The 19,856-nt window shown below is 47.4% G+C and overlaps 1 protein-coding gene across 3 annotated transcripts in view; it reads right to left on the reverse strand.

Annotated features, from left to right (window-relative positions):
- Positions 1–19,856, reverse strand: part of MAP3K13 (mitogen-activated protein kinase kinase kinase 13) — a 72,091-nt gene that overhangs the window by 12,293 nt on the left and 39,942 nt on the right. For all 3 annotated transcript variants that reach the window (XM_042024693.1, XM_042024696.1, XM_042024695.1), the window contains 5 exons: positions 12,362–12,936; positions 5,913–6,096; positions 5,551–5,742; positions 4,537–4,695; positions 1,570–1,728 (listed from right to left, as the gene is read on the reverse strand). In XM_042024693.1, coding sequence (XP_041880627.1) covers positions 1,570–1,728; positions 4,537–4,695; positions 5,551–5,742; positions 5,913–6,096; positions 12,362–12,863 — 1,196 coding nt within the window. In that variant the 5' untranslated portion in view covers positions 12,864–12,936. The remainder of the gene's footprint in view (positions 1–1,569; positions 1,729–4,536; positions 4,696–5,550; positions 5,743–5,912; positions 6,097–12,361; positions 12,937–19,856) is intronic.

Raw genomic sequence — 19,856 nt, forward strand, 5'->3', positions numbered from 1 at the left:
GCTGGGGCAAGGGGTGAGCACTGCCAGCCTCTGCTGCCCTGCTGGGGAGAGGTGAGGGATGAGCACTGCCAGCCTCTGCTGCCCTGCTGGGGAGAGGTGAGGGGTGAGCACTGCCAGCCTCTGCTGCCCTGCTGGGGTGAGGGGTGAGCACTGCCAGCCTCTGCTGCCCTGCTGGGGTGAGGGATGAGCACTGCCAGCCTCTCCTGCCCTGCTGGGGTGAGGGATGAGCACTGCCAGCCTCTGCTGCCCTGCTGGGGAGAGGTGAGGGGTGAGCACTGCCAGCCTCTGCTGCCCTGCTGGGGTGAGGGGTGAGCACTGCCAGCCTCTGCTGCCCTTCTGAAAGGGTTTCACTAGACCCTGTTCTCTGAACCAAGCACCTGACAGGTTAGAGAAAAGGAGCTTTTCTGGTTTTCTCTACAATTTAATTGTGCTAGAGGTGGTTTGTGATGACCCATTCTGAAGAAACAAAAGAGGTACAAAATGTTTAAGACCGGAAAATGCGACTACAGAGTGAAAGATAGGAACAGTTTCTATCCTAACTTGCTTGCCAAGAAGAAACATACTTTGGTTTGTTGTCCCATCAATTTCCAAATTTTGTAATGGGAAGACTCAATCTAGTAGAAATGAGAACTCCCATTCAGGGTGCTTCTAAGCACTGAAGGTCTGTGAGTTGTCACACAGCACATGCCTGAGTACTGCAATGCACTCAACAGCCCTTAGGATCACAGACAAGTACAAAAACATTCAGATTTTTGAACTTGAGTTTCAGGACTGAATCCACTTTGCACAGGGCAAAAGCAGCTTCTTGAGCCTCCTCTCCCCTACCAACCACCTCCTTCCACTAGGTGGGGATGCAAGTGTTTGTTTGTAGGTACTCTCTGTGGTACCGAGCTGCACAAGCTGCCACAGGGTAAACAGCCACTGGGAAAGATCCACACGTGCTCTGGCCTGTTTTCCCCTTTGTGCCATGGGGAGGATGGCTGCTAAAACCCATGGAGTGGGAAATGCTGGAAGACCCTTCACACTGTGTCAAGATGTAATTACAAAGACAAAGCATTAATGTGAAACCCAAGACAAAGAATTTCAACTCTAATCTGGTACATGGAGGAAACTGACAGCATTTTCCATATCTGAACCTGGAAAATCCGTGTTCCAGACAGAAAGCTCACATTTCTCTTTGTTCAGTCCAAAGCCAGTTGCTTACAAAGGGGTTTCAGAGGGAAAAATCAGTTCCCTTCACTCTGGATGCAGCCTCAAGGAATTTTACCCCTACTTTCCTTCCCACTCCTTTTGTCTTCCCACAGAGCCACCTTTTATCCCCTGCTTTGCTACAGCAAAGCAATGCCCTCTGTGAAGGCTCCTGAAGATGTCCTGGGGTCCAAGCCTGCTGCCACAAGGAAGCAGAACCCAAAATGTCAAAACTTACTTCTCTCAGGACAAGTGTGTGAGATGCTCATCTAAGAGCCCTCTGCTGCGGGCTCCACATCCACAGGTTTTTTTCTCCCGACTTTCACAGGTTTTGCTGGGAGCCAGCCCCAGGTCTGTGCTGGGTGGGGTTCAGGCTCTTACCAGGTTTGCTTCATGAGGATTTTGAAGCCATCTGGGCAGGTGGAAGGGACGGGAAGGTGGAGGCTGTTACTGCCCACTCCCCAAATGATGGCCGAAGAGTCCACGTCCTTGTAGGGAATCTCTCCCGTGAGCAGCTCCCACAAAACCACCCCAAATGACCTGATGAAGAAACAAACCAGGATAAACTGAGTTCACACAGAAGCTGTTAACAGAAACATCTGGAGCTTGAAAAAAGCGTTGGCAAAACAGGGAAATAGGGGTGTCTGGTCTGAAACTGCAAGTAGGTGCAACAGTGGTTTTTAACACACCAGTAACTCCTCTGCTCCAGCACTGGGCTGAGCACAAAACCACACTGGTTTTCACCCACCCTTTCCTGCTTCTTTGTGAGATTTTAAAGATCATGAAAGCACATTTTCTGTACAGATTAAGTCTTGCTTCTGTTAAATGAAAAGACTCCAAAGTCTACTCTCAGATAAACTTTGGACTGTTCTTGCTGGTAAGAACAGATGATTGACTACTGCACAGACTGACAAGTGTCTTACAAAGACAACACAACAAAGGTTCTGTGGCTTTTTTACATTTCATTTAACTGGTTTTGTTTTCTTTTCCCTAACCAAAGGCTCCCTCTGCTGTTACCTGTAGTCCCAGGTAGGAGTTTTAAGGTTTGAGACTCAGCACTACAACTACTGCAACACAGAAATTAGGAAACAAATGCTACTTGCATAACTGTTAGTACCAAAAGCACATGAGGTCTCATCTGATATTCCTTTTGTTCTGAAGAAAGCAAGGATAAAGCAAAAAAAAAATTAATTAAGAGAACTCAGTCTGGGAAAGAACCTCCTACAGGAACTGAAAGATGTAGGTAAGAAAATTCACTTCGCTTCTCTTCCTTAGTGAAGTGCCAAGAAAGAACCAAAACCTTAATTTTTAACAGCAAACATCTGTTTTGTATACAATCATCACCCAATAAAACACCAAAGAAACACGAAACCAGTCAATACAGAGTAAACAAAATGATGCTGAGAACCACCACCACCGTTCCTGCACATCAACAACTGGGCTGTGATCCAGGTGAGACACAACCATCTCCATTTCCAAGCCAGATGTGCCACCTTACTCCATGTCCCATCCCTCTGGGGACACCGACCTTGCCAAGCTGGAGGCTCCAGCCAGGCGAAAGGTGAGAAGGGTGTTTCTGTTTCTGGCTTGTACCAATACCCAGATGCTTTTATTAAGTACAGAACTTCTAAGAGACAAGCTACCAGGTCTGAACAACCACCAGTCAGGAAACAACTTCATGTGAAAAACACTGCACTTTCAAACCCCACTGGCTTCAAATCATGTGTAAAAAAAAAATAAAAAAACCAAGCAGAATTTGAATATTTTTCGCTTCAAAATCATTTTTTGTGGGCTGCACGAAAGCAGGGATCCAGAAGGTTGGACAAACTAGGAGGGAAAGCTCATCTGGTTTCATCTTTGTTATGCCTAAGAACTGACAAAGGATTTTCAAGACTCCTGATAAGATTATAGATTTATTTTTCTGCATGCTGTTGAAGATGAGCAAGAGCAGACATACAAGCAGCTCAGGAACTGCTCTCATTTGTTGGCAGCATTCATGAACATAATTTTTATTTATCTTGAGGGAAGAATGGATGGCAAGGGAGAGTCTGAGCAATCACCACTGTTGTGAACTCCAGAGGAACTGGCACCAAAGAGCAACATCTCCAAGTCACTGAGGGAAGGAGCAAAGGTTTTATTGGCCAGGAGGTTCCATGAAATATCCCTAACCATAAACCAAAGGTGGAAAGCCAGCACCACTCATCCTCACAATCCCGTGACTCAAAGGGAGGGGCTCAGCAGACAAATGCTGGGTGTGTTCTCTTTCCAGAACAACCCAAGTGTTCCTCTCAGAGGAGCCGGCTGTGCTGGGGCCTGGACATCCAAAATAAACACGCAGGACACCGTGGCCACAAGAGCAGCTGCACACCACGGGTTACACCACCTTCCCTGCAGGAAATCTTGCCCTTCAGGCCAAGCCCAGGCCCGAGCTAGAACTCCAGCAGCAGCTCCTGTCTGACTCCACTGCCCTCTGAACCACCCGTGGCTTTGCCCGGCAGCTGCCTGCCCTGCCAGGGAAGGGACAGCATATGAAGCTGAAAAACCACAGGAAGCAAAATCCCTCCTGGCTGTAAAGCAGGGAGAAGGGCATTTGTCCTGGCTGCTGACATTTAATATGCAGAAATAATGAGGCAGAAACAGAGATACAGTTCCCTTGAGGTCTCTGAAACCTGTGGAGAGGCTTCCCAAAGGAACTCCAAGGCTGAACCCTCTCAAGCATTTTTAATAGCACAGAGACTGAACCGTTCCTTGTGTTCCTTTCGACACAGAGCACGTTCCACATGGATGGAAACAGGTTCAAAAACTCTTACAACCTGTCCTGGTTTCCTCCCTCTTGGATCCAGGACTGGATTCACTGGGCTGTAATCCTGGGCCTGCACACACAACAGCCAGCCTGGCTTGCAGGAAGCACAAGGGGGTGAGGAGCAGAGCAGGGGCCTCCCCACAGCTCCAGCATGGCCCTGGAGAGGGCTGGAAGCGATGGAAAACCACCCTGGCTGTGGAGGCTGCTGAGGGGCCCTGAACACAGCACTGGGAGAAAGCTCCAGGCCAAATAACGACACAGGGAAGAACTTCTGCATTTGCTTCCTGCAAGACACAGACTGTCTGCTCCGAGCCTCAGCTGGAACCTGCAGGGCAGCACACAGCCAGCACACAGCCAGCACACCTGTGTCCCTTCCCTCTCCATCAGAGCCCACCAAAGCTCAGGGCACCAGGCAGGAGGAGAAAGGAACAGCGCACCACAGAGCAACCCATGCTCAGGCACAGGATGAAGAAAGCACATGGGAAGTGCTGGGAAACCAAGTGACTGAGCAGGAGGTGAAAGACTTGACCATGAACACGACTCACCAGATGTCCACCTTCTCGGAGACGGGCTCGTTCCGTATCACCTCCGGGGCCATCCACGCCACCGTCCCCGCAAAGGACATTTTGGTACTTTTATCGCTGAGCTCTTTAGACGTACCAAAATCTGAAATCTTTACTGCATCTGTGTGTGTAACCAAAACACTGGAGAAGGGGGAAAAAAAAAAAAAAAGAAATCAGCACATTTTGTGATTTTTCTTGTACCACAACAGCCACTGGAGTAAATCCCTTCTTAATCAACACCACCAGGCGATGAGGCCACGCTGCTCACAAGTGCAGTACAAAAGAAAAGATTTTGTATTTTCCCCAATAAAAGCTCTCACTCTCTTTTGGGTGGTCGTGTTTTGTGCCTCAAATGCATTTCTGAATGCTATGAGTCAAAAATCAATCTCAATAAAACTGCAAATTAACAAGTAACTGAGGATTCAGAGGCAAAGCTGTACCTTAAACTGTGCTGTAAATCATCTAAAAGCATTATCTTAATGCACTGTCACAGGCTAAAGAAGTGATAAACATCTAGAGAGTAAGAGTACAGAGAAGCCAGAACATTTTAGGCAGAAAGCAACAGAGAAATAAGGAAGACACATTCCAGAAAACCAGGGAAATAACAGGAGAATAAGAAGGAAAAATAAAAAGGGAGGAAGCAACAGAATAACTCACTTTCCAAGAAGACCAGGTATCATCAAATCATTAAATATTTCCTGACTGCTATTTATCATGGAAGATACAGATAAAATTTCCACTCTTGTAAAGTGCCAATAAGTTGCAATAGTTTCACTCTCATTAGTTTTGAGTCAACATGGGGGAAAAAACAGTAGGGCCTTTTGACCAAACTTTAAACTATTTCTCAAGAAAAGGAAAAAATAGACAGCCCCAGCTGGGGGATGTTTAACCATCTGAGACTCACTCTGATGACCTGAAGAACCACAACAGGGGGATGTTTAACTTTGGCGACTTGAGGAACCCAAACTAAGGGATGTTTAAGCAGCTGAGACTCACTTTGGTGACTTGAGGTCTCGATGGATGATTTTGTGGAGGTGCAGGTAGTTCATGCCACTGGCAATCCCCGTGGACCAGTCCACCAGCAGCCGCGGGGTGACCTTCCTGCCAGCCCGCAGGACCTCGTAGAGCTGCCCGTGGGCACAGTACTCCATGATGATGCAGTAGCACGGGGCCTGGGTGCAAACCCCCCTGTCAAAGAGAACACACAGTGAGGAGCAGCAGACAGACAACTGGACAGGAAGGGTGACCACCACTTTGTCCCAGACACAGCTTAGCTCCTGGATTGTAAAGACCTTCCCGGAGACCTTGAGCGAACAGCTGTTGCCTGGACAGAGTTCCTGACAAGGGTCACAACCTACTTGAAGGCGATGATGTTGGGGTGCTTGAGCTTCCGCAGGTGCTTGATGTCCGTCTCGTTCTGATCCCTCACTTTCTTGATGGCCACCTCCTCCGCCCGGAATTTGCCCAGGAAGACGGCGCCCTGTGCCCCGCTGCCCAGCCACTGCAGCTCCGAGATCTCCTCGAACGGCACCTCCCACGTGTCTGGGCACAGGTGAAAAACGGGATAATGGAAAAGGTCAAGACCATGGAAACTGTCAGACCCCACCAGGGCAGCACCTGCCACCTCCCGCACCACAGGGTGGGCTCTCCTGGAGGGAGCAGGTGACATTTCCATCTTCTCCTGGCACAGCTGAGGCACACACCACACGTGCTCAGCCCCAACAACCCTTCCAGCCATCCCAGCCACCTCCAGCCTGCTCATTCCCATCCTTCCAGCTGCTTTTTCAGAGCTCACCACCCTGCTAACCACTTGGGTGAGCCACTCCAGCTTGGCAGGCAGCAATTTACCATACCAGGGATCTGGATTGGCAATTTTCAGACCCTCTTCCCTGACACTGAACAAAGTGCATGACTCCATTGAAGAGCATAGATTAGAAGAAACATTTAACATTCACAAGTGATATAAAAAATATTGAGGGTCTTTTTCATTCCCTGAAATAAACAAAAATAGGAAATAAAAGTCAGAGGTGGCAGGCTGTAAAGCACAGAGCAGCAACCACCAAGATAGCCAACACAAAGCACATCAACCACCAGCAGCAGACACAGAAATAGGTCTCTCCCACACCAACACTGTGTATATCAATGTCAAACAGGAAAAACAACCGTAAGCAATTCCTTCTCTTCAGTATCCACACGCATTTGTAGGGATAATGCTGGAGTGGTCCAGTGGCACTGTATAAACTGCTTCAAGAGAGCTGCACCCATCTGAACAGAAACCTTTGTTCCCTGTCAGTCACCTTGAAATTACCTTAAATCTCACAAACAGCAGGATAAAAGGCAGGCAATTGTTTATTTACTGTAATTCAATAAAGATCTATGTTTGGAGGATAAATTATTTAGCAGCAAACCCAACAAGTAACCCACTGATTTCTGAAATAAAAGGGAGCCACACCTCTACAGATCCCTGTTTCAGAAGACTACAAAGGTGCGTCCTTGTCTCGTCCAGATTCCAAGCCCTTGGGATGTTCCCAGGGCTGCAGCTGGGATTATGCCAAAGTGTCCATTCTAGATACCATCATCACTGAAGGGAAACTTGTCTATCCTAACTGTCTGTGGGCAGATCCCAGTTGGAAGCTGTCCCTGGGATCCTCCCTGCGACAGGCAGGCAGTGGCTGCTGTCTCCTGCCGAGCGAGCGCTCCCCAGGCACGGCCATGGAAAAGCAGCTCCCCCCGGAGCCAGACCCCAGCGCTCCTTCTGCTCACTGAACTAGAAACAAAAACACTGCTCATCCACAGCAGAAATTCCCTCTGCCTTGGCAGGGCAGAGTTCAACCCCCAGCACATGTTCCTTCCCAGACACAAGGCTGTTTTCCATACTCATGGATCCGCTCACAGCTCTGAACGTAAACTGGGATTTAAGTCTTTGGGCATTTAAACACTGAAAGATTTTAAATAAAGAAAATAATTAGATAATTAATAAAATTACTTCATTCATTCATAATTAAATCAAGAAGATCTGTATTTCTATTTAATTCACAAATGCATCACTTCTGAAAGGAGGTGGCACATACAGGTGATTTTTGTGTGTGTTGATGAACACTATTTTTATACCTGGCAACATAGAAACTATTCTGTTGTACTGAAATAGCTGTTTCTTTCACAGAGTCACGGAATAGACTGGCGCGGAAGGATCTTAAAGCTCATCCAGTCCCACCCCCTGCCACGGGCAGGGACACCTTCCACTAGCCCACGTTGCTCCAAGCCCTGTCCAGCCTGGCCTTGGACACTGCCAGGGATCCAGGGGCAGCCACAGCTTCTCTGGGCATCCTGTGCCAGGGCCTCACCTCCCTCACAGGGAACAATTTCTCCCCAATATCCCATCTATCCCTGCCCTCTGGCAATGGGAAGCCATTCCTCCTTGTCCACAGTCTCTTTCCATCTTTACCTGTGGGAAGTCTGTCTTTCCTGTACAGGGCACAGAACACTGACATTCATTTCCATGAAGCATCTACAGTTTGTGAGCAGTAATGGATAACTGTATCACCTTGGAACCCTAGTTTGCTCTTAATATTTCCTATCAGGTAATATTACCTTCCCCTAATATTCCCTCTGCAATGGCAAAGGCTGAGAGACGCTGTAAACAAAGTAAGCAAAAGTTCACGAGGTTCCTCCTGCAAAGTCATTTCGTGTTTATTTGGGAACACAGATCCTCTCCCATATCCAATTTGCATCCTGATTGTTAGGGGCACAATTCAGGAGAGAGGTTTCAGTGTAGTGACAGTGAAATATCCCACAGCTTTGGGAATATCAAGAAGAACAAAGAGCCAAACCATAGGCAACATACAGTGCAGCAGTCAGACTCTTCTGGGCCTAAAGAAGCCAGTGGGATACTTCCCCTAAATAAATTAAAGTGTAATAGCAGAGGAATTGCGCAAGAACTTGCGTTTCTGAGGTGATTAAGAACCATTTGAGTAGAATGATGGGAATCTATTTCCCATGGGGAAGAAACGCAGGAGCAGCCTGAGCTGTTGAGCCAATCTATTTGGAGGGAGTTTTTCCCAGCACTGGCTGCTCTCCAGCACTGGCACTGTGACAAGAAGCATCTCTGGTTTACACAAACCCCCCCCAACACAAGCACCCTCCGACAGGCACCTTGCTCTCCAGGTCCACACAAAAACTCTCACAATGACAGTAAACACACAACTCGTGAAAGGGAAGGTGAAAGCAGCTCCTGGAGACAGCTTCTTAATCCAAAGGAAATGGCTGGGATGTCTAATGAGTCTCTAGGAAACACAAACAAGTCTTGCTTTAAAGTGTTGGAGTCCCCACAATCCCAATTAAATAACTGGTAGATGCAAATTAAAGAACTGAGTGTGTCCCCCTGAAAGCACTCACCAACAGCCTTTAGAAATCAGGGCAAACAACTGGGAAAACATAGGAGGGAGGGATTTTATGGGTCAAACCCCCAGTACTTAAACCTCTAATAATCAGCTGGCACTGAACAATACAGAAGCAAACATTCCCTGCAGGAATGACTCCTCACCAAGCAGCGATTGGCATCACTTGGTCAACCAGCACAGAGCCTGTGGCAGCTCCCAGCTGACCAATGCTCTGCCCAGCCCCTGTCCTGCAGGGAAGCACAGGCACACCCCTCTTGGTGACCATCTGGGTGTCAGGAAGGACACTCAAGCAGTAGCTTCAACAAGAAGATAATGTAGAAATATGTAAAAGCTGTTCTTATCTTTTCCCTCTTTCACTAAGTCATGAGCCAAAGCTTCACAGGCAACAGGGGCTCAAGGACATGAAGCCTGTTTGTCTTTCACTACTTGCAACCACAGCACCACCACCATGTCCCAAAGAACGGGCCTGCAGGACAGCCAAAGCAGGTGGGCAGGGATACCAGGGAGCAGCAAGTACCACAAAGCACCTGCAGGCAACATTAAATGGTTTGGGTTGGAAGGGATCTTAAAGCCCATCCCCTTCCATGGGCAGGGACACCTTCCACTAGCCCAGGGTGCTCCAGCCTGGCTTTGGGCACTGCCAGGGATCCAGGAGCAGCCACAGCTTCTCTGGGCACTCTGTGCCAGCGCCTCCCCACCCTCTCAGGGAAGGATTTCATCCAAACATCTAATCTTAATCTTTCTTCTGTTAGTTTAAAACCATTCCCCCTTGCCCTATCACTACCTCCCCATGTAAAAACTCACTCTCCCTCTTTTTTATAAGCCCCTTTTAAGTACTGGAAGGCCACATGGCTGCAGACCCAAACTGGACTCCTACCCCTGTTGTTGATTCAGCCCAGTGCAAAGGATTACTCCTGGATGAGGCTTTAAGTAGTTGTCTCATGAAGAAGGGGGGGGAAAAAAATCATCTGCACAGATCCATGGCACCAGCCCAAAGCTGTAAAGCAGCTCCCAGGGAAATGAAAAGCCACCACAATCCTCTCCCTGCTGCTGAAAGAGCCCCAGACATTTCCTCAGTCACACAGCACTTGCACAAACACAATCCATGCATCCTCTGTGCTCTTGCTAAAAGACAGCAAAAATAAAAATAATCACATACATCAGTTACTGAACTGCTGGCTTGTATGTAGCTGATGAAATGCACACAAAGATGATTTTCTGGTGGCAAGAAGCAAGAATGAGATCATCTGGAAAAGAGAACATGAATATTCTCACAAAATCCTCAGGTTTCAGCACAGAAGCAGTTTGAAAAGGTTTATCCTTGAGTAACAGAAGTGTAGTACTGCCATCAGGGTAACAAATGTCATCAGAGCTAGACAACTGAGCAGCTCCAGAAAAAAATAATAATTTTTTAAAAATCTTCTTTTCACTCCCCTTTCTAACAGTGAAGACACTGAAAATGCAGCTCAACCACACAGGCTACATATAGCTGATCTCAATTAATCCTCAGCCTTACCACATCTGTAGCCAGTTCAAATCTGCCTTTCTAGAAGGGCCTGATGCCAGCAGGAAGCTGCAGTGTGCCCCTGGATATGTGGCTCTGAACGTGCTCCCAACACAGAGAAGAGCAAGACACCCTGTGCACAGGAGGGAGCTCTGTGTGCACCCTCCAGCCCCAGCACTGCTCCCAGCTGCTCCTTTTCATTCGTCAGTGCTTCCATCTTTTAGTGTGGTGACTTCCCTACAAAAGCGAGTGTCCCCTGTGGGCCACCAAAGCACAGGCTGCCCTGTGGTCTCCAGTGCACCTGGTGGCCCAGTTACATGGGAAATAGGATCTCTCTGTCTCACAGGCAGCTCTCCCAGAGCCATGGTCCGAGGTGACAGGGACGCACCAGCACGGGATGGCTCAGAGGCAGCAGTGGGGACAGGTGTGGGACACACAGGGAATTGCTGGGAGCAGTCACTGCCTCTCTGGCCTCTCCTTGGAAATGTGTAGCTTCACTTACAAACACTGAGCACCCAACCCAAAGCACTGTCACACACACACTGCCCAATGCCTGCTCTGAACGTCATCCGACTGCTCGGAACCTCCTTTTCCTTCCCAAGGGAGACTCGCCACCCAGACAGCCCCTTCTAAAACTGTCCACCCATTGTGCAATCACCCCAGCAGCCTTAATCCCCCAGGGAACTTTCTGTCACGTTTTTTATTTATAGTCTGAACCACATGTGACACACCGAGTTTACAACGTGCAAACAAAACAGAACCAACTGTGCAAGAGAATTTCAAACCAAGCAAACCCTTGAACACAGGGCTGCTGCTCAGGAGGCACCTGGAATGCAGAAGTGCATTTCCTGCTTGCTTATGAACTGGAAATGACTGACTCCAGGAAGTTGATTTCAAGGCAAATTCATCCAACATGTTATTTAACAGCTCTGTTCCCTCATATTAGGAGCTGTTCCCCATCCCTCTGGGGTTTAGATTTGAACCACTCAGACAGGTTTCTGACCTTTTATAATTTGTCAGTGCCAAAAAGCCATTTGATTACTACTGAGTGATGCTCAAAGGAGACTTTGCCCCATGGTACTGTGGTGGCCAGGCTGTTCCCATTTTCCATAAGCCTCAACCATTTCAGCTCCTTAATTCTAATGACAGCTTGTTCTTTTCCCATCTGCCACCTCCCTCCCCCTGTGCTAGAGGAGAAATCAGACACCAACAGCAGAGCATACTCTGCTCTTTAGCTTTCAGTACTCCCTAAAGATATATATAGAGAAAGATGTATAGATATATATGCAGTCAACTGGGACATCACTTTTTCCCAAGCTACAGATTTTATATATATTTATACTCACATGCACTTACACATTTACGCTTACACATCTAAATGAAAAAGGTATAAATATTAAAGAACATATTTCTGGAAAGACAAGTACTAAATGATATTTTAAAGAGGAAAATTACTCCTGAATAAAAAGAAATAAAAGTCATTTTAAAAGAGAAGCAATACTCCCGCTATTTGGTGGTCAGCTGGGGACAGCCTTCACCTGCAGCTTCTGAAGTGCAAGTGCCTATGTGAGTATTTTCCATCTGGCATAAAAAACCTCCAGAAATTAACACAGGGACTGTACCAAGTAACTCAACACAATTCCTTCTGATCCCCATGCTCAGTTCAGATCCAGGCCTTGTCACAATGGTCCAAGCCATGGGGCAGAGCGGGCAGTCAGTGCTGACTCCATCACGAGCTGCCTTTGCCACACATGACAGCTGTCGGCTCTACAGTGCAGGACTTATCCCTGGAAACCCGTGACAGGGCTGGGCAAGACAAAAACGGCCACGTGGAGAGCTGGGGAAGAGCCCTGGGCTCCTTCCCTCCTCTCAGCCCAAGGCAGTGCAGGTGGCTCCCTCTTACCTTGCTGCTGCAGTTTGTAGTCCGTGGAGTAGGCCTTGCCTATGATGTTCCACACGGGCCGCAGGCACCCGAAGAGCCCCTCGAGGAAGCCGCCGCTGCCGCTGCCCGTCCGGTTGAACTGGACCTTCACATCGTCGGCGGCGCCGTTGGTGTCCCCGTCCCCCGGGCTGCGGGTGCCCTGCGGCAGCCCCGGCTCGGGCTCGTCCTGCTCCCGCAGCTGCAGCACGCTGTTCTCGAAGTGGTCGCGGGCGTCCTCGCTGATGCTGGTCAGCACGGCCGCCGTGCCCGGGCTGCTCACGCCCTCCAGCAGCTCGGCCGGCAGCGAGCCCCGCTCCCGCACGTCCTCCAGCAGCTCGGGGGACGGGTGGCTCCCGGCAGCGGGGTGCTCGTCGGGGAACCTCCCCAAGTCTTTGTCCTCACAGAACGCTTTGCCCATGGAGTTGGGAGAGGAAGACAGGCTCAGGCGCTCCTGAGTGCTGGCCATAATGCCGTGAGGGTGCATCAAGGAGACGGCCCGAGGGGGTGCTCAGAGCATTTGTAGGACACAACTCACACGCGACACGTGGGCCCAGTACCTGAAACAAGAGGAAAAAGAACAACTTTCAATTTTTTATTTAAGTATTTTCACTACGTGCAGTTTCACTGAGGTGAGCTGATAATTAACTAGACTTTCCAGACAGCCGCTGATACTTGGTAAATAATTACTGCCCTAAAAGAAACAAATAAATGGTTCCAACAGAAACTCCACTCGGGCAATACTCTCGGTAACCTACTGCAGGAATTGCCCAGTAAACAAACACCACAATTTTAAATGAGAGCCTAAAGGTCAAAATCATGAAAGGTTCTTTGCAGAGAATTCCCACAGCATTATCAGACTGAAGCTGGCCCCAGCTCAGCTATGATTTGAGTCCCACCACTGTTCCTGGGCCTGGCACAGCCCACAAACTCAGGATTCCTCTGCAAACCCTCGAGACAAGGTGTTAGAGAAACAAAGCCCGGTGATACAGGTACCTCGAGTCCACCAAGGGATGCTTTGTAGCTGCTCCCGCAGAGCCCAACCTAGTTATGACCATCCTGGGCCTTTGATTGACCCTCCATGTCCATTGTGGCAAGGTATGTTCAATTCTCTAACCACACACATGTCATAAGCAAGTAAAACTCTGAGAGCTTCACAGAAGAGCAGACCCTCCTTGCTGATCTCCCACCACTGCTCTCCACCTCTTCCCTGCATGAGCTTTGGGGAGGGTGCACATTAAACAAGAGCTGGGATCCCTTTTAAGAAGTGCCCCTATCTCTTGCTCTGTGCTCCACTGAGAGGTTCTTTTTCCACAACCCGTGGTGGTGCTACCTTCCCACAGAGCCAGGCTGATGGCTGGGGGTCGTGCTGCCAGAGCTACCCACTGCAAAAACAGTTTTTTGGGATAGTCCCTTCTGAAACAAGAGGCTCTAACACAACAGGCTCAGCCTGCAACATGGAACAAAGTCTAGTTTTAAATTCCACAAGAAGCTGAGAAGGGGGTAAAAAAACCAGCCTTAATAGAAAGTATTTTGTTAAAAAGTTAGATCAGTTACAGTGGGTGCAAATTTCCAGGCTCTGCGAACAGCCACTGGAAGGGAGAAAGAGGTGGCCAGGTAGGACACAGCCAACGGCAGGGGAACAGCTCAGTGCCATAACTCCTCAGGATGAGGTCACTGCAGAGAGGAGAGATAAGCCCTTCAGCCTGCAGGATGAAAAACTCCTGCCCTGGGCTTCAGGCCCTCTCCAGCAGCAAACAGGAACAGCCAGGAACTTGGATTACCTTCCTGTATCCTGCCTGATCACATGGGCTTTCCATAAAAGCTTTATTTAGGTTGTAAAATTTGTTCCTTAAAAGAAAGCAAAACAGCAAGTGAGGCAGAGGTTGCAGCACAGCCCAAACCAGTGCAGGAGCTGAATCCGACTCACAGGAAGCTGGAGAGTTGGTTATTCCCGACCTGCCAGTGACCAGCATTACAGAGACCAATTCCCCAGGGTGGGAAGCTGCAGTGTGACCTCATAGTACAATTACCACTAGCAGCAGTTGTTATCGCAGATTTTGTTATTGATAAGAAAATGCTTCAGACCCGAACAGAATTTCATAAAAACACCCGGCCAAGCCCAACTCAGCGTTCCTGGGCACAGCCCCTGCTCATTACCCAAAGTCAGGGAGTGACAAGTGATTGTTTAAACAAGAACAAAATGCAACCACTGCTCCTACAGAGAAATCTGGGTTTTGTAACACAGAGTATTAAGCAACACAAATAACACATCAGCCAGGTGTCCTGCAAGAAACCCAAATGTAAAGGCCAGAGTTTGAGGCAACAGTGTCCCAAAATATCTCAAATTTAAGCCTTGGGAAGTGCATTAAGGATTAAATCAGACTTGGAGGATAAAATAACTTTGCTGCTATGTGACTCTCAAGGGTACACTACTACAGTGTAAGGTTTTGCTTTTACATTTCTATGCAGTTTTCTGTCTCTGGAATGTTTCATTGTGGAGGTTTAACAGGGAATGAACAGCTTTTCACTACACAGCTCAGCCAAGAACAAAGCCCCAGACTCAGAGATGTCAGGTCTGTTTTCCCAGATCAAATTGCCTTCTCCAACACTGAGATGTTCCAAATAAAAAAAGCCTTTAGGCACAGTGTCCTGCCACTTTACATGCCCCTGTATGTGCTTCATGGGGAGAGGAGGCATACAAAAGTTAGGGAATTATTCTCAAACGGGCCTGATACAGCCTTATTTAGGGCCTTACATAAGCAGCCTGATTTTCAGAGGTGTAGCAAACTCATTGTTTGGAGAGCATGAAACAGCAGCACTTCTTTTAAAACAGCTTCCTATCAAGCCAGCTTGAAGCAAAGTGGTGCAGAAACCCTGGGAGGGGGAGAAGGTGGTTTCTGCCATACCACATCAGTGTTGACTTGCTGGGGAAATGAATTTTTAAAATTCTCTTCTATTGCAGTAAATTCTGTAATGTGCAACCTCTTGCCTTAGCAAAATGTGACTTAATCCAATGAAATTAGGTTGGTTTAGACCTCACCATCTCTTCAAACAAGGGAATAAGAGCATTTCCCAAGTTTTATTGTCATGCCTCCACTATTTTTTTAACCATAGTACCAAAAGGCTGAGATTTTTCATGTTGAACTCTTCCCAATAAAAGGCAAAGAAAAACATTTTCTTGAAAATTTTAAGTTTCATTATATCCAGACTGCCATTCAGGATGTATTCATAAGGGCACGCAGTGACAGGACAAGGTGGAATGGCCTTCAGCTGAAGGAGGGCAGGTTTAGGTTAGATATTAGGAAGAAATTGTTCCCTGTGAGGGTGCTGAGGCCCTGGCACAGGGTGCCCAGAGATGCTGTGGCTGCCCCTGGATCCCTGGCAGTGCCCAAGGCCAGGTTGGACGGGGCTTGGAGCATCCTGGGACAGTGGAAGGTATCCCTGCCCGTGGCAGGGGTGGCACTGGGTGATTTTTAAAGTCCCTTCCAACCCAAACCAGCCTGGGATCCCATGTCTATGATCTGCATGTGCATCTTTAGCTTTTCCAGGGAAAGGCGTAGCCAAGGGCTGTGCTATTTCTACCCGAGTGATGCTCCTGCTGCAGCAGCCTCCCAGTCAAAAGCTGGAAGCTCCATGTGTGGGAGGACTGTGCATATTTAAGAGACTGAGATTTCACCAAGTGCTGCTGCACACACAGACTTGAAGGCAGACCCTCGGATTTGAACTGTTTTGATGAGTTCATGCACTCTGCACTAACAAATTTCTCTTCTGTCTGGAAGGGGATTCAAGGCTCGGTGTAATTTTGTACAATCACAACTTCTTGTAAATGACTCCATTTCCATGCAAAGTATTTTTTTCCAGGCAAAATCCTATCACCCCCAGACGAAAGGAGCATGAAATGCACCTCTTCTGGGAAGAGTGAGGCTGCACCTCAACATGTCAGAGAGCCCAAAATGCAGTTTAAAACTATACAAAAGCGAGAGTTTACCTGAATCACCAAGTGGGTGCATCAGCTACCAAGGCATGCTCTCACCTTGCCTGATATTGTGTCTGTCCCTGAAAACAGCCATCCAGGAAGTGTCCTCACACTCCCCCGGAGCCACCAAAGCACGTGGCTGACTATACAAGTTCAATATTTACAAGAGTGTCAACACAATGGTCAGGTCTGCAGACACAGCTGAGTTAACCCAATGCCTTGCGTGGACCATTACTGAAGTTCCTCCTTTAAAGTTTCTCCTTTAAAGAGCTGTGCTAAAGATTGAGTGGCTAATCAGACACAGCATTCCAGACACAGCACACAAACCAAAACAAAAGTCCATGTGCTGGAAAGGTGGTGTAAGCACAGAGGCCACCACTCAATCTCCCAACAGCCCAAAACTCCAGGAACACTAAGGTCGCTTCCTTGAACGCTATTTCTGTCTTAGCCAGTGAAGCATAATCTCTGCTTGCACTTCCAACATGCAGAGGGAATAAAAGCAACTGTCTGATCCATGTTTAGAGGCTGAAACAGAGCTGATGGCAGAAATTATCCACCTAGTACATGGAACTACCACGGACAGAGGAGATTCCTGCCCAGATCCCTACTTGCAGCCAAGCCCTGGAGTCCCCTTGCTTTTTCCTGGTACTCAGTGTCATTTCCTCCTGGCTACAGTGGGCACAACAAGGTAACTACACATTCCCTCACTGATAACACAACTGGAATTTATGTGTGTATCATCTCAACTAGTGGCTTGTGACAGTGCTTTAAAAATGTTCTAAAATCTAACAAAACCACTAAAAGCCTGTCTACAGAGCACAGCCATCACGTTCTCCTGCCCCTTGGGACTCTCTCTCAAATTCTACAGGGAATTTTTACAACAGGTTGATGCACAGTCCTCCCCCATCTGTGTACAACTTCAGCACAGGAACGAGTGAGAGCTGCTGAATTGGCAAGTCCCAGAGCTTTGGTTGTCACTTCTGACCTTTGGGGTTTGAACCATGTGGTTTTACTATGCAGGATTTCATCACTTTCTTTTCCTGGTCTCCAGATGAGGAAAATATTACATGAGTGGATAAGATACTCCTCTTCTGCCACACTTTTTACATTACTCGGAATATAGGCTTGTGTTTTGCATGGCTGCTTTGTAAACAAAAAGTAAAAGCAGATATATTAATAGGGAATGAGTTACACATCACCAAAAGGCAAACTCCTTGTTTTCAGGAGGCTTGAATTTTTTTTTAAGTTACATTATTACATTAATTAATTACATTACATTTTTATAAGTTACATTATCTGTTTCATTAGGCTGTAAAAATAGAAACCACACTATGAAGCTTGCCCACATTAACTTGGTATAACCCACCCCAGGAGATGGGCAAACCTTTAAGCCAAGTATGGAGTAGCCCAAGGCAAAAGCTTGGGTGTTTTCAAGGCATCAATCTCCTTCTCAAGACACACTGCTCCTTCAAGGAAGCACATCTCTTCCCATCTCATACCACATGAATGCCCAGCCACAACCCAGCCTTATCTTTAAATATTGCAATTATGTTGCCAAAACATAATAAATTTCTCATGAAGCAGTTGAAAATTCTTCATCTGACCCAGATGAGATTTTCCATCCCTGCAACAGCTCTGTTTATATTTCTGCATATAAACATTTTTCCACAACAAACAGCACGTTTACCTGGGAAAGTGAACTCTTGTAACACTGGCTTTTTTGTGCTGTACACTGCTCCTTCAGGTTGTCAGACAAACACTACACTACACTGCACCTCCTGCAGAATCCTGACTGGAACACATACTTTTACTTCCTCTCTCCAATAAATACTTGGATGCCACCTCAACATAAGGAGACTTTCTTTTGGAGACACTGTAATCCTCACCTGAATGATGTGGTAGCAACTGCTTAGGGCTCACAACTATCATCCTCATCCTCATTTTAAAACGTTAAGAGAATATTTTAACATAGCCATGGGCATTAAGCACATGAGAGCACAGATATGTAACTATGTTGTATGCAGTCTGTGTTATCACAACAAAGCTTGACTTCATGATGATTTAATTTAGTCTTTATTCAATATATTCCATCTATCCCCAAAAAGGGATGCATCATTTCTGGAACGGTGATTTTAGTTGTGATATCCTTTTGTCTGTGGCTGTACCAGTGAGAAAGAGAACCCTGTCTAGCTCTGTGGCCTGAACCCTTTCTGACAATGACAAAAATAGCACCGTGTACCAGCCAAGAAATACCCATAAAGGCTAAATTCTGGCTCTGTGCAAAGCCAGCTGCAGGTTTGCTTGGTACCTTGCACATCCCAAGCAAGCCTGGCCGAGGAGAAAGAAGTGGCCCCTAGGCTGCAGCAATGGGGTGAAGCCACAGCAGCTCAGGAGGTTCATCCATCCCCTTTCCTGCTGCAGCGCCAAGGGAAGGGTGCACAGGCAGCCAGAGCTCCCCCAGAAGCGCCAGCAGCTCACAGCACACCAAGCACTGGTCCTGTGCAAATGTGCCAAGGAATGGTTTTAACCAGAACACTTTGGCAAACACTCTGCTGTGGCAGGGAGCTTTGTAGCTTAACTCTGCTGTAGAAGGTAACACCAGCTGCTCTTCACTTTGCACATCTTTAACTCCTTTCTTTCTTCCAACAGCCAGTTGTTCACTGCTGCAGTGACACCTGAACCTATTATCTCCTTAATTCCAGCTGTGAGTTTAAAAATTATCCCACCCTCCACTCCAACATCTTTTCTCAAGTCTAACAATTCTCATTTGACCTTCTCACTCACCATATGAAACCTGCTCTGAGTCTTTGATCACCTTAGAGTTAGAGAACATAGAAACACAGGATAGTTTGGGGAGGAAAAAACCTTAAAATTCATGGGCAGGGACACCTTCCACTAACCCAGTTTGCTCCAAGCCCCATCCAACCTGCCCTTGAACACTTCCAGGGATAGGGCAGCTTTTCTGGGTAGTTGAGGAAGTCAGACCACAGCCAGGATTCCCAAAAAGGACAGAATGCCACAGAAATGCACAAAGGCACAATGATCATTTTGGTTCTTCAGGATGCTGAGCTAACTTCCATGGGTCTCGTACAACCTAAGATCTCATTCTTGAACAGGAAAAGCCTAATTCCAACAGGATGTTAAAACTGAATTGTTCTTAATCAACACTAAATTGAAGTGATATTTTATCACCCAAGTTCACTAGAGCCTTCCAGTACTCCCTGCAGGTGGCCTCCATAGTTATCACCCTCAACACCTTCCTTGTGCAGTCTTCACAGCCTAAACAGAATATTCCTAAACTATCTGGATAAGGGAAGAAAAGGTGGGAAGAGTATGAGTAATGCCATCTCCAAAGCAGAGAAAAATGCTTCAGCATTACCATCCTTTTATCCCTACTCTTATTCCATATCATTTAACCAGTGATCTGTCTGCCAGCCTGGTGCCTCTGTGATTTAATAGCTGCTTAGTCTCTTTAAGAGTCTCTGGTAAGTATTCCTGCCA

This window comes from Corvus kubaryi, unplaced genomic scaffold (genome assembly GCF_017639235.1).
Source record: "Corvus kubaryi isolate FWS band 111438036 unplaced genomic scaffold, C.kubaryi_AGA036_p1.0 37264, whole genome shotgun sequence".
NCBI classification, from domain to species: Eukaryota; Metazoa; Chordata; class Aves; order Passeriformes; family Corvidae; genus Corvus; species Corvus kubaryi.